Source organism: Ricinus communis, chromosome 2 (assembly GCF_019578655.1).
Source record: "Ricinus communis isolate WT05 ecotype wild-type chromosome 2, ASM1957865v1, whole genome shotgun sequence".
In the NCBI taxonomy this organism is placed as follows: Eukaryota; Viridiplantae; Streptophyta; class Magnoliopsida; order Malpighiales; family Euphorbiaceae; genus Ricinus; species Ricinus communis.
Window position 1 is genome coordinate 7477426 of NC_063257.1, and position 14560 is coordinate 7491985.

The window sequence follows — 14560 nt, forward strand, 5'->3', positions numbered from 1 at the left end:
TATTTATTTGAGCAAAAAGGTTAAATCTTTAATCTACATTATTTTCCGACAATTTTATTTATGGATGTCCCCCCTATCCATTCTACCTTAAGTAGAACTTGAAGCTTGTATGATTCTTATTCCTTAATCAAAATTCTTTTATTCTCAATGAAAAGAAAAATAAATATTGCCAGCCAAATTCGTATATCGTGTCGGTAGACATGCCATAATTAGATGAGTAAATTGTCTTGTAATACTCCATTAAGATTGTCCAATTCCAGCACCGCCCTTTACTAAGATAGCTTCAAACAAAAAGCCTAAAGTCTTAATTTCACGTGTAAAGTTGTGAGGAGCATGATTAGCATCATCCTTTTGGCAATGCAAATTAGCAATTTAAGCATCCTCTATTGTTCTGGGAGAAGCCCTGAATCAGACCAACTTTGTTCAGGTTTTTGCCACAAAATGCTGGGCTGGGTCAATAACGATAGCTCAATTGTTACTAATTACAAATGCATTCCAAAAGGAATCATTTCGACCTTTCTGCCAATAAGGCATCACCGGCAGTCCGCAACCGCACAAAACAAATGGCAAAATCAAGATTTTTTTTTTCAAAGCTACACGTCAAAGCAATGCATTAATTGTACAAGAAAAATACAGTATTCTGCCATTTCCTATTTAAAAAAACGAAGCTCTAATTGACAGTGCACCATGCAACACGTAATTACAAAAATGAAAGAAAATCAGCTGGTCAGAATTAATGAAGCCTGCTGAGGAGAAATTGAAAAGAAAAAGCAAAAAGAGATTTTGTTACACAAACACTTCTATGATGTAAATTTCCTAAACAACTATATTGCGTTAGCTAGACTGTTCGAAACTTGAAGGAGTGGTTAACTGAAGGTTTAACTTTTGAGAAAGACCTGCCGCCTGCTTAAGGGACTTGTGTCTTTCTTCACTAGATTGGGAATGCAACTTCTCAGAAGAACGGATATGAGTTTCGTCCAACTCTGGTTCTGGCTTCCTCTTGGTCTTCTTCTTTGCCAGTGCACCATCTACCCCCATCTTCGCTTCATCCATGGGATTGCTTGAACTTCCTTTTGGCTTCTCTTGTTTTAGCCTTTCCACATTCGGTGCATTTGTTGGAGGACTTGGTATCCGAACAGCTGCTGTTGCTGAATTAGGGATAGAGTTGCTAGCTAAAGCCAAAACCGGGCCGCCTGTATCAATAGGCAACCTCTCTCGCATAGGTTGTTGCAAAGCAACAGAGCCAGCCTCAACTCCAGCGCTCTCATCCAATCTGGGTGCCAACATCTTATTCCTCTTCAGTTTCTCCTGCTCCTAATACAACAAATAAAAAAAGATGAAAAAACACCACGCAATAGGACCTTCCCCCAGAGAAAAGTAGATGCATGGCATTTCAGGGTGTTTTAAGAAAAAGTGCAAGTAATGATCTTAACAGAAATGAAAATCTGAGTGCCGTATGACATGTATTACTCATTCAAATAACACCAAGCTCTCTGGGTGTAATATCAATAGACACCATATGACTAAAGCATATGAATACCCAACAGATAAGACACTCCATTCCTGGTTCACTTTGCACTACATATAATTTGAGACTTTGACTCAACATAACTATAAATGTCTAATTGTTCATTAAGCTTAGACAGATGCTATTTTCAACCATAGATAAGAAATTTTAGCAAATCATGCTACACTATATCATTGTCCGTAGACATGAATAGATTCTGCGAAAAATGGCCTACCCACCATCCAGCGCATTTGTATTAAAGGCGAACATTAAATAAGATACTTTAATACTCCAAAAGAAAAGGTTCGAATCAATATCCATCCAGCAATTATATTTAGATGCACCTCACAGAGAGAAAGCAAGAAAGGAGAGGTGGATGAGGAGACCTTGCATACCTTGTGTCTGTTGTATAAGGCCCTTCTTCTCTCTTTTGCCCTACAAATTGCACGTTTGATCCCATGGTTATCCATGAAACCACTTGGCCACAATCCTGCGAGCTGAATCATAGATGGAGCTTATGTCAAGAACATATTGCAGAAATCAGAGGAGTTGAATTATTCTCTTCTTCTCGGCTCAACAATCGAAACGAGGGTAAGGAACTAGGTCATTGCAGGGCTTTAAAGAAGACACAGTTTCAGGAGAAAGAATACAAATGGCCACAGAGAGAATAAGAGAGGGAACATGGTTTGAGTTATTATAAATGCTAGCATCAAAATACAACTAACAAAAGTTTCAAGATGGAAAGAACAAGAGGGAGCAGTCCCTTGACCAACCCTGCTTCAAAATATACTGAGTGAAACAATTCATACCTCAACATACAACTTCCTGACTTGTGGGCCAGCATCTTCATCCAGTCCCTAAATTAATTAAAAGTGAATGACCAAAGTGTGAGAACCATCAAGTAGAAGAGTAAGAATTCATCAAGAATAAGCATTGCAAGCAGGAAACATGTCAGTACATCAACAAAAAGGTCATAAAGATCACAAATTTTATCCTCCACCACAGCGTCCATGCTAAATTTTCTTTTAGGGGCTCCTTTTTCCTGAGGACTGATTTCTTGAAAATTATCAGATGCTCCAGCGTGTTCCAACGCCTGAGGAAAACAATAAAAACTCTGTTCATATTAATTCAGACATTCATTGCTGAGATACTGCAAAGAATCAATTAACCTGTAATAAATTAAATTAAGATTTAGAAAACAACAAATTCCTTAGGCTGCAATATGGAATCACCCATTTAAAAGTTTAGGTGATCCATAAGTAACAAGAACTGTTGGGTACAGCAAAACAAACATAGATCCAGAAAGTGATGCCAAAAAAGGCAGTTAGCTAAAAAAAATTTCCATGACGATAAAGTGAGAAGGGGGAGAGGTTCAGGTAGCTTGTTGAAGTCATATGCATAGAAGCATAAAACAAATGACCAGATAAAAGGGATGCCCTCCAGCTTCATCAACCATTGACTTGTAAGTTAATTTTCATTTTCATCTATGGTACCTAGAGGTCCTGAACAGCAGCTCTCTTAAATAAGACGGAGAGAGAGAGAGGACTTAATCAATACACCTTGGATTCCAAAGAAGGGCCACGTGTCTTAATCATCTCAGCTACTTCTTTTTTTATCTGTTGAAACCTATCATCTTTCTCCTGCTTTGCCGACAAGCTCATGCTGATCATCACTTTTAGGTTTCTCTGTGGCAGAAACAGATTGCACCATTTTATGGTAAGAATAATTCACATAAACCATAAAACAGGTAAATGTGCATAAGACCAAAATATAATGAATAAAAAAAATATTGATATAACAACTTCATTCTCCAGTGTTTCGTTAAGTTTATTGCAGTTTTTGTTAATACACATTTGGCTTGATGGACCATGTTAATATCTTCCAAATATAACAATTTTGGGCTGTATGATCCAAGAGCCAATGCACAAGAGCTGGTCATTAATCTATACAAACAATTACAATAAAATTGCTTGTTTTACAGAAAACTACAGGAGTTCAGAAACCATGTGAGACAAATCAAGAGCCAGTTGTCAAAGACATTCATTATTACTTGAAACTGGGTGCCAAATTCAATTCTATAGTTGTCAGCAAAATAGATGCCAAAATGCATTGTGTGCCCAGAAAATGATGAGAAAAGGAGGCCTACTAACACCAATTTGCATTGTACGCTCACAAGAATGATGAGAAAAAGAGGTCTGTCAACACCAGTTGTGTGTGTGAATTCTTAGTCAATTTTAGCCTCCCACTTCAACTTTTCCTAATGTATCCCTACTTAGAATACTAGAGTTAATTTTGACAATCATTCGACTGATCTTATCCGGTTATGTGCCTAAGAGCATTGCATGTTGACACATCAATTAACTCACTTATAGCTTTCCTGGTTCCATGTAGGATAAGGGAAAAACTCAAGTTATAACCAAGTCATAACTTATCAAACCCATCATCTTCCAAAAGTCCTGCACCTCCATCAGAGTCAAGAGAAGAAACAACCCAGAAGCACTACTCCTGCTGCTGAGTCTCTCCAATTTTCCATTCTGTCGTCTTTTCAACTTCCTTGAGACAATGCTGTCCAACAAAGCATTTTCTTGCAAGAAATTGAAATTGAAGGGATCAAATCAAAGAAGGGAAGAGAGAAGAATATTCTTGACGAAGGGTCATTGTAGAAGTCCTGAGATAGGATTTCTTGGAAAGAGAATCTGTGAAGGAATGGTGGGTAATGACATCGCCTATGGTAGGAGTAGGCCCTACTTACACCTCTGTTGTTGCTGCCTTGCAATCCAGCGTTCATGTTTTAACTTTGCTATCTAACATAAAGTGATGGATTCAATTTGGCACACAGGACACATATGTCTGCGTGTGTACAACACATGCACACATGAATGGTTCAGCTGAAAGAAGCAGTCTTTAACTCACAGGCATTGAAGGAGGCTGTTGGTTGAATGAGTTTATTTTAATATGCAGTTGTTTTTACTTTCATATGCAACTGTTTTGGAACAGGTGATTGTTTGTGAAATGGAATGACCTGTTTTATTTTATTTCTATGTACAACAGCAATGAGAAACACTGACACTTTAGCAAGGTAGAATACAGTCAGTCACTTGGAAGATTTAAAATCATATTTAAATAGGTTTGGTAACTATCTAACTTAATAAATTTAAGATATATTATCATGTTCTTTTTTTTCCAACTAAAATTATCTACATGGCAAGCTATAAATGGAATCCATTGACATGTCACATACATGCCCCAGATGGTGCAAGTCAATGCTTCATGATGGGGTAAAGCAACAGATGGGCAAATTTTATTCTAGCACCCTAAAGTATGAGAAAAACTGAAAAAATTTGGAAAGGTGAGAAGAAAGTTGATAGAAGCATGATAGTGTTGGATTCAATGGATTGTCTACATCATCATTAGGCTGAAAAAGATATAATAAAGTGAATTACTGGATCGTAAAGCTAATGCCATATGTACAAGAATCAACTGTAAAATCATAGTCCAAACAATTCCAACCAGCAGGTTGAAGTTACCAAAGATGAAATTCCATATTGCAAAATAAAGAAAAATGAAATAGAAGCATTGAAGATGCACATCTTCATTTTTCTACAAAAAGATACCTTGAGTGTTCTGAGCTGTATTAAGTGCCCAAGAATGCTCATAAGGCGATTGATCAAATCCTTTGATACTTTTCCCTGGCTAGCCTGCTAAAACAAATACAATTAAGTATCCTATACTTACTTAAAACCTTCAATTACAACTATCCAACAAAAAGCCAGAGTATGAGGAAAGAATTTTTCAGCCAAAAAGCCGAGCAGGCAATCATGTAAGTTTTCAGAAGTTACAGTACCGCTAGCCTAGCAACTTTAGCAAGCTTTAGCTTTACTTCTCTAGGCAGTCTCCTTTTGATTGCCTGGGATGAGGTATCAGCCTCTTGATTTTCCAAAGTGGGCGGCCTTGCTGCGAATTTCGTAAAGCAAAGAAATTTGGATTTACAAGAGATTTCTCAAATCGTCTTCTAGAAAACAAGCACTACAAATCTACAAGAATTTTAAGCTTACATTCGGCAACCATCTTCTCCAACTCCCTAATGGCGTTTTCCAGCACAGAACCTTTGTGCCTACCACTAGAACCATCCCTTTTGTGAACATGTGAAGGTTTCTGCAACACATTACATTCAAAATTGTGAAAGAAGGAAAGAACAGGTTTTTCTTATTAAAATTATTTGAAAAAAGAAAATAAAAATCACTCTACTCAATGTCAGATATGAAACCTAACAATTCAGATAGAGTTGTGATGCATCTATATATGTGCATGTTTAATACGCTTTCATATACACAGGTCAAATTCCTTTTGTCAGTTCGCAGAGCTGCAATGATAATGTATCTGTGCTAAGAATCCCTCAATGCAAAAGAATCAGAAAAGAGAGTTAAGAGCAATTACTGTTATTTGCATGGAAACCTTGCCATCTGGCATATTGAGGTCAGGCAGCTCATGAACACCATTCTTCTCTTTTGATCGAACAGATGGTTCATGTTCATCAATTCTGGTTATTGATTTAGCAGATTGCAATTTTGATTGATATTTCTGATGTGAAGCATCTAAGGATCCACTTGCATCTTTTGATTTGTTTGTGAGGTTCTTCATTTGGAGCCCTCCAGTCTTCGGCTTTTCAATATCATTAGCCTCTGGTAGAGATACAGAAACATCGCCATTGGAAACTTTTACTGATGAAGATGGATCCACATTCATTTTAGATTCAGCAGATTTCTTCTTGGAAGAAATTCCAGAAGAAAATGATGGATTCTGGGATTTCACATCCTCATTATGTTCACTTGTTACAGCCAAAACTTGCAAAGGATTAAAAGAGTTCTTTCCAGGCAGTGGTGCTGTCTTTCCAGCTGCCGACTTGCCCACTTTAACATGTTTATTTAATGTCCGACCATCATCACTCTCACCAGGAGCCTTATTTAAATCTTTTCTTCGCCTTTTCTTTACTTGCTGATTAGGCATAATAGTAGGTTCATTTCTTGAACAAAGAAAACAAAAGAATCAACAAACAATGCACTAAAAACTAATTAAAAAAAAAAAAAGAGCAGCATGCAAATAAGACTTCTTTCTTGCCACAAAAAACAAATAAATAAACAAAAGTAATATGATAACAAAAATTTAATATGTATTTGTACTCATATAATTTGAGAAGCTGAAGGAGCAATATGCTGATGTCTCCAAGATAGTGATTTGCTTTCAGAACCATAAAATACCTCATCACTAATGATTGCTTTGCACATTTGACAGTAAAAGACTAATGAAGAAACAAAGAGCTAACCAAGATTACAACAAGAAATTTCTTTCACATTATTGAAAAGAAAAGAAAAGGAAAAAAGAAAAACCAAAGTGCTTAGTGGAAGAAAGAACCAAAGGCTTTTTAAAGAGACAAAAGTAACACATATATCAATTATGTAACAAGACAACTTGTGATGACCAAAGTACAACCAAAGAAAGAGTTAGAATATAACTTACATGCGTTCCAGCTTTCCCCTGTTGACAAAGAATCCACTGTGTTTTATTGCTGAATTATCCACTTCAAAATATTCATCCTGTATTATACATTGAGAAGAAATTCAGACTTAAATCTTTTAAGCAATAAGAGTAGTACAAACCACATTTGCAGAATACAAACAACAAAAATGAACAAAATTACAACCACGATGAGATACCAACCAAGTCAGCATCATCAATAAAAGAATCATCCGTATCATACTGATCATCATCAGGAACATCTTTTAGATCTTCATCATCACTACTATCCTTGCCCTGTGAAGAACTCGAGTCATGTTAGCGCGTGTGACACACCCACGCACACACATTTATATACATGCAAAATAAAGGTATAAAGAAAGTATAACCAATAAATGCAGTAGACAACATACCATGTAAAGGCGTTCAATCTTCTCAATTACAGCACTGAAACGGTTTGGAGCAGGTGGCTCCTTCGCTTCATTTTCAGTTGGTTGTCCCTGTAAAAAAGTCAAGCACAACTAAGAATTCAGTTCATACAACAAAAAAGTAAATTGACCACCTGTACAACATTATATTTCATACAACTCTCAAAGCTCGCGAAGAAATATAATACAAGATAAATAAATACCACACTAATAGCAATCCAAATGACAAAACGAAAACAAAAATCAAAAAAAGAAAAAATGGAAGTAACAACAATTAACTACTGCTTAAGGCGCCACCTAAGTATAATCAATCCAACATTACAAGTTCAAGAATAATTAATTAAGAAAAATAAACAGAGAGACGCGTATATATACACATAGTGATAGACGTAAATATTGGATTGATAGGGCTTACAGCAGCAAGGCGAGACTCAAGGTTAGGGTGAAGGTTGACCGGAGGCGGGTCCGGTGCGGGTGTGGATCCACTATTGACTTTATTAGCGTCTTTCATGAGCTTCTTCCACGACACGAATGTTGTTTCCCCGGGTCGGAGCTCCACCGTGAATATTTGTCTGTCCCCTAATTTCACATACGACGGCGTTACTCTCGTTGACGACGACTCACCTCCTCCTCCGCCGCCGCCTCCGCCGCCGCCGCCGCCAGTCCCTTCTTCCATAACGAAGAACAATTCTAGGGATTGATAATTGGAGAAATTAAGATTTGATAGACATAAAACCCTAGTTTTTTATTTGAGAAGAAGAAGGATAAGAGACAGCGAGAGAAACTGAGTGGAGAGCTGGGCGGGATGCGAAAACGGTTTCTAGGGGTTTAACTGGAAAAGAAAATTAAAAGTAAAAAAAAAAATTTTCTGTTTAATTTTCTTGCATTTTCTTTTCCGAGAAAATTCGGAGGAAGGGGAAAAAGGCGGGTTGCTTTTTGCTCGTTCTTTGCTACCGGACCCTTGCCCTGAGCCCAGTCCATTAACACTCAGCTTAATTACTAAATCTATCCTTAGATCTTAGCATGATATACACTTTAGTTTGACATTTTAAAATTAATTAAATTTAGGTTAATACTATTTTTATAATCTAAATTATTCAATACATTATTATTTTTATATAAGGCATTTTATTTATAGAAAATTCTGCATTCTAAGAAATTTAATTGTCAACTAGGGACCTAAAAGTAAATAATTATATGTCAAGTATATATATATATATATATATATATATATATATATATATATAACGTAAAGGAGAATGTATATTTATAAGATATCGATAATTAAATTTATTTACATTTTAAATAAAATTTAAAAATATTAATTTATATTTTAATAGGGAAAGACATTTATAAAGTCTGTGAATAATTATAAAGACTTGCTAATATAGTAAAAATTTCTTCTTTTTTGAGTTATATGTGTGAGATATTACTTATTATTTTTACTAATCATATGTGTATCCCTATCTTTTCCTTTTACACTTTAAATTATTATTTGTGTTTTTATTTTTAATAATTTTCTTTTAGGTGTTTTGAACACTTTTTTCTCTTTTATAATCATAAAATTTTCATAAAAAATTTATATTGAATTTGCTTTAACTGGCTATAATATAAATAGAAAATAGTAAATTCCATAACCAAAAGAATAAAAAATCACTTACATGCTTATTTGCTAATTTTGTAATGGAGTTAGGAATAATTATACTCTTTTTCTTTTGCTTACGGTGCTAGACTTATATCAAACTATTGTTTATTAGTTTTGTAATTGACATAAATGGTTTTTGTGCAATCAAAGTTGGTTTATTTTAGAAATAATTAATACATTGTGGAAAAACTCTTTTTGAGTTTTTGATTTTTGAGCTTAATTGAATCTAATTAACTCTAAGTTATAGAGTGCAAACGATTAATTTAATTGTTTATGCGTTTGTAATTAATACACTTCTTTTATGTGCTTGTAATATCTTATTCATCAAAACTCACACTATAAATTTTTAATTCCTAAATCTATCAAAACTCATACTATCGTTTTAAATAAATGATTTTGACGTATATCAATTTAAAAGTTTTACTCGTAGGATTATTTTTAATTTGTGAAATTTAGAAAAATTAAATTATATTAAATAAAACGAATAACAAATGTAATATTTTAAAATTTTAAGAAAAAGGACTTAAAAGTTAAATTTATATATACCAATTGAGCACCATAACTTTTAAATTAAAACTGCATAACAACCTTATGAAAAAATCCATCAAGTCAAAGGTAATTAATTTTACGAAGTATGAAGTCTCTTCTCCAAATTCAATTGATATATAATCAGTTATATTGTAAATAATAAATCTATGTATATTTTGTTTGAATTGCAAATGAAGAAATGAGAATTAAAAAAAAAAAGAATAAGGAAAGGAGAATTTAAACTATAAAATTTATTAAAGTCAATATATTTATTTATTGCTAGGTTAAGTTTTATATTTTATTAAAATAATGGTTAATTTGTTAAAAAAGAAAATGCCTTTATCTTAAAGGGACTTATATATTTTTTAATACTTTTAATTATTATTATTATTATTATTTTATATCCTCCGATAAAAAGAGCATCGCTAAAGTTTATTGATGTGTATTTAAAGTCTTACATTTTTCTATATTCTTATGTGGGTGAGACTTTGCCATTTTTATACTAAATTTGCCTAAAATTTTGTGCTCCATTAACCAAAATGGTTAGAATGGATGAAATTGACCCTATTACAAAAGCTTAAGGGCCAAATTGGCTTTCATTCCATAATAATAGGAAAAAGAAAAAGGAAAACTATAATTTTGAGACACTATGGATCAAAGTGTATATTAAAGCAAAGCTGAGGAGTTATGTTAATAATTAACCTGAATACTAAACCACTTCACATCATTACCCAATCATAAACAGACACATCACCAATTACAAACATTTTTCCCTCACTTTCTCACAGTTGCACCTTCCAAAACCCAATCCAAAACCCTTTCTTTTATCGTATTTTCCCTCACTTTCTGGCAATCCAAACACCATGTCCACCGCCACCACCACTCTTAATTTCCTCTCTCCACTATCCGTCACCACCAAAACCCAAACCTCAATCACCAGAACGCTCCCATTCTTCTTCTCCTCTTCAAAATTCACTCCAATCTCACACAATTTCCCCAAACCTTTCAAGACCCTAACTAAAAGATTCATCCCAAAAGCGGACGACGGCGACGGCGATGAAGTCGGAGCAGATGAGTATGAAATGGATGAGGAAGAAGTGGAGGAATTGGACAACAAAAAGGACTACGACCTGGATTACGACCCCTCAAGCGTTGCTAGTGGTGGAGATGAGGTCATTGCTATGGTAGATAGTAAGAGCTTTGTTTCTACGCAGGGTTGGGATAGTGAAAAGATTGTTGATTATCGAATTGATGAAGATGAGTTTCACAAAATTAGCTTATTGGATTGTGATTTCTTCATCAGGAAGCCTCCTGATCCTGATAATGATGTTTATGATTTTAGAGAGGTTGGTTTTTTGTTATTATTATTATTGTTGTTTTTGCTGAATTTTAGGGATTGTCTGTTACCATTATTTCAATAGTATAAATTATGCATAATTGTTGATTTTTATAATTATTATTTAATGTTGGGTGTAGATGTATGTTACACCACCGGATACTGATGTTTATGCTATACCGAGGGTTTTAGCTCCGATGCCACAAAAGGTGACAAATTATTTGTATTGCACTATTGGGGCTATTCTTGGAAATTTGGCTTTATGTTTAGTTAATTTTAATTTCATGAATTAAAAGGTCATTTAATTTCATATTATGTTTATGCCTTGTTATGGAAAAATTATTGCAGTACATCCGCTGTGGAATGAGTGATTATGGACGGTACAATTTCACAGAACCACCAATTGATGCACCTCGAGATCCAATGTATAGTAGTGAGAAGGAAATTTTGAAGGTATGGTTGACTCTGTGATCAATATTATGAGTGTTTACATCACATAAAGTGGTTTTCTTTGGCATGAAAGGCCCTTTATAAATCTGAGAGAGCATACATAGATGCTGTGCAGGCACATAGATTTTTTTTTTTCCGACTCAAATCCGGTGATTGATGGACTATAAGACAATCCTTAAAAGAATCATCTACTCTTGAGCTCATAACATTGTTAAATAGTCCTTTATTGTATTTATCTTAGGGTCTGCAAAAGTTATTAACTTCTATTAACATTTGTTGTGCTGTGAAGCTACATTGTATTCAAGTTATGAAACTTGATTTAAAAATATAGCACGGTTCGGACTGATTTTGATTGCTGTTCGTAGCTACACAAATTCTCTTTCTTTTGAGGAGAAAAGCCATTCATTTAGTTTGATATAATAGTCATTGTGGTGCCAAAAGTGCAGAAGTTTGACTGCCAAAAAAATCTTGGAGGTGTTTGTTTGGTAATGGAAATTTAGTCTCCCAAGTTTTTCTATCTTTTATCAGTTAGTATTGTCCATTTGATTAGGTGATTAATTAGCATTTGATGTTTTACAAGATTTCTTCACACTTACAATATGTAGAAACCAAAGACTCACCTTTCTTCTCAGCAGCCTAATGTTCTTGAAGCAACATCATCACTGGTTTGACTTTCTTTTACAGGTTTTCTTGACGAAGCATTACAGGAACCGAAGATTCGGTGACCCAGAATTTGTGCTGGATTTTGAGGAGATATATGTTATTGATTCCAAAACAAAATCGATAACCAGAGCAAAAGTAGTGGTAAGGAATTTAATTTGAAGCTGCTTTTGATCTAATAACCGTTACCTCATGTCATCCACTTCTGATTTCTGATAGACAGGTACATATTTGCATAAACCTATATATGTCCTGCAGTAGCTTTGGTTTAGATGAATAACATTGCTTGCAGTCATAGTTATGTATCTCAATTTGCAGGCACAGGTGTTATGAGAGCAATTTACACTGTTCTTTTATTCCATATTTGTAACTGCTGGTTTTTTTGGTTCATTATGAATTTTGAGTTTGTCATGGCTGCCCATCTATGGCTTATTTAATTCTTATTTTATTGTTTAATCTGTGACGCGCATAGGTCACAGCTCCAGGAGGACGAAACAGGGACAGAAAGAGTGACTTGCTTGTAATACGTGATAATGGAACTTCCTTCAAAATAAAGCATGCGGTGACTATTCCTAATCTAAATCTCTCAGACCATAAGCTATCTGTTATCCTTTTCCTGATTGATATTCTTTCAATGATTTTAGAGTGAAAGAGAGGACCCAACCACCGTGATAGAGAGGGAAGAATGGGCCAAGAGTAGACAAGACATGGAGAAACATCTCAGTAAACTAAGGGACTTCAGTGTTTCAAATTGGTTCTAAGTACCTTATGGAGACTGCATCATGGAGATGAAGAATATAAACATTTCAAAGCTTGGCCAGAGCACAAGGAGATATATAAAACCCAAAACTTCAGTTGATCTCATGTCACCTTGATTATATAAAATATCCAGGCATCCTGAAAAGTTTGGATATCACGGATGAGATGCACGCATGAGATAATACTCGGGCTTCCATTTTGTAAGTACATGGAAACTGCCCTTGTAGGTTTTCAGTCGAAGTGTGTTTCTTACTCTTTTCATAAGCTTAGGAAATGTTAATTAGCTCGTGATTAACTCTGCAGAACTCGTGAGACCTAAAACCTAAAGGTCCTTCAAAGAAACAGGTGCTAATATTGGTTCTCTAGGACTACTAACCAAGTCTCAGGCTCCAATTCACAATACCGGCGCTAATATTTATGTAGTTTACACTAGTAAGAAATTAGTGAAACCTATTAAGAAATTAACTCAGCTAAGTTGAATGATTTGGTACTTCGATAGTGGTTAGGAGTATTGGAAAGTTAAAGAAAACACACTAGTTGAGAATTCTGTTAAAAAGAAAAGGATACTTATATCTTTAGTCTCTGAAACTCGTTAAAGTTTGGTAACTCAGTGGTTAACTTTTAAGATTTCTTAGCAAAACCATCATGCAGTATTTTTTAGCATTTCACTTAAGTCTAATAAACACTAATTTTTAATCCATAATGCCCGTGATTCTTATTCGTTGGATTCATTATTATTAATTTATTACATATATTCTTTTTCATATAATGCATTAGTTTGAAAATTAAAAAGATTTTACTTAGAGTAATTATTATTTTTTCGTATTAATTTTATAATTATAATAATCAAATTCTTATTTGTTTGAGAAATTATGTCAATTATTGTTGTGTTGCTTAGTTTAGTTGTTGAATTAATCACTGAAAAGGTGACTGAAAAAATTTACAGTCAAAAGCATGAAGTAAGCTAAAAGGTTATAATCTATCAAATTAATATTTTAATTAGGAGTTACTTTAAAATAAGAGTGAATAGTGAATATTAAAATTATAGTTTTATTAAGTTTTGTCCTATAACTTATTGCTTATAATTGTCTATTTTATACAGTCTTTTTTAAAATTTCTAAATATAAGCATATCATGAAATCAACTTAAAAACCAAATACAATTAAAACACAAATTTATTGATTGCATATTAATTAATGATACAACCTTAACTCTCCTCGTATTAACAATCATAACAAATAAATTTTTTTTATTATAATGCATTTGATATCGAGTCTGATGCGTATCTATGCCCGTAAATTAAAATTATCATAAATTATAAAACATATTTAAATTTAATGGTTTTAAACCACCTCACATCAAATTTATGTTAAATTCTCACTTCAAATAATTCTTTTACATATCAATAACTAAACTATAATACCTTGCATGATTTTTATAATCTTAATAAACTAACTTCTATAAATTTGAAACTTCCATAAAAAAATCATATTGCTTTCAGACATATACAATGATATTATTAAACAAAAAAATTTGATTTTTTTTCCAAAATATCATATTAGTTTAATACATTTTCAATTTTAAACTATAAATTATATCCAAATATTTTATTTATTTGTAAATGTAAATATAATATTTTTTATCTTTTCCTTTAATCTAATTTTCAAAAGCATATTAGTTTGGCTTTTTATAATTTTTATGTATTTTATTTGTATTGATAGTTATTTTAATTT

The 14560-nt window shown here is 33.5% G+C and overlaps 2 protein-coding genes across 5 annotated transcripts; one reads left to right on the top strand and one right to left on the bottom strand.

Annotated features, from left to right (window-relative positions):
* Positions 1-617: 617 nt before the first annotated feature.
* LOC8270980 (ubinuclein-1) lies at positions 618-8440 on the bottom strand. 4 transcript variants are annotated; one of them, XM_048370845.1, is made up of 13 exons: positions 7865-8440; positions 7435-7521; positions 7226-7318; positions 7025-7101; positions 5945-6530; positions 5563-5662; positions 5352-5461; positions 5122-5208; positions 3067-3192; positions 2466-2600; positions 2317-2364; positions 1894-2004; positions 618-1314 (listed from the first exon to the last, which is right to left on the bottom strand). In XM_048370845.1, the coding sequence occupies exons 1-13, from the start codon at positions 8123-8125 to the stop codon at positions 835-837; spliced, it is 2301 nt and encodes a 766-aa protein (XP_048226802.1). In that variant the 5' UTR covers positions 8126-8440; the 3' UTR covers positions 618-834. The 4 variants fall into 4 exon arrangements, with proteins under 4 accessions (XP_048226802.1, XP_048226803.1, XP_015575398.1 ...); XM_048370846.1 differs by having other exon boundaries at positions 5122-5205; positions 7865-8439; XM_015719912.3 differs by having other exon boundaries at positions 1903-2004; positions 7865-8439.
* A 1907-nt stretch (positions 8441-10347) lies between these two features.
* Positions 10348-13202, top strand: LOC8270979 (PLASTID TRANSCRIPTIONALLY ACTIVE protein 6, chloroplastic). Its single transcript, XM_002520263.4, has 6 exons — positions 10348-10968; positions 11099-11167; positions 11307-11411; positions 12093-12212; positions 12541-12630; positions 12713-13202. Exons 1-6 carry the CDS (start codon positions 10486-10488, stop codon positions 12827-12829), a joined length of 984 nt encoding a protein of 327 aa, XP_002520309.1. The 5' UTR covers positions 10348-10485; the 3' UTR covers positions 12830-13202.
* Positions 13203-14560: the final 1358 nt, after the last annotated feature.

Coding starts and splice junctions, on each gene's coding strand:
- LOC8270980 (XM_048370845.1), bottom strand. CDS start 8,125: ATGGAAGAAGGGACTGGCGGCGGCGGCGGCGGAGGCGGCGGCGGAGGA. Junction 3,193..5,121: donor TACAGCTCAGAACACTCAAG/GTATCTTTTTGT, acceptor TTTCTGCCACAG/AGAAACCTAAAAGTGATGAT. Junction 2,005..2,316: donor TCAGGAAGTTGTATGTTGAG/GTATGAATTGTT, acceptor TCTATGATTCAG/CTCGCAGGATTGTGGCCAAG.
- LOC8270979 (XM_002520263.4), top strand. CDS start 10,486: ATGTCCACCGCCACCACCACTCTTAATTTCCTCTCTCCACTATCCGTC. Junction 10,969..11,098: donor ATGTTTATGATTTTAGAGAG/GTTGGTTTTTTG, acceptor TGTTGGGTGTAG/ATGTATGTTACACCACCGGA. Junction 12,631..12,712: donor CCTTCAAAATAAAGCATGCG/GTGACTATTCCT, acceptor CAATGATTTTAG/AGTGAAAGAGAGGACCCAAC.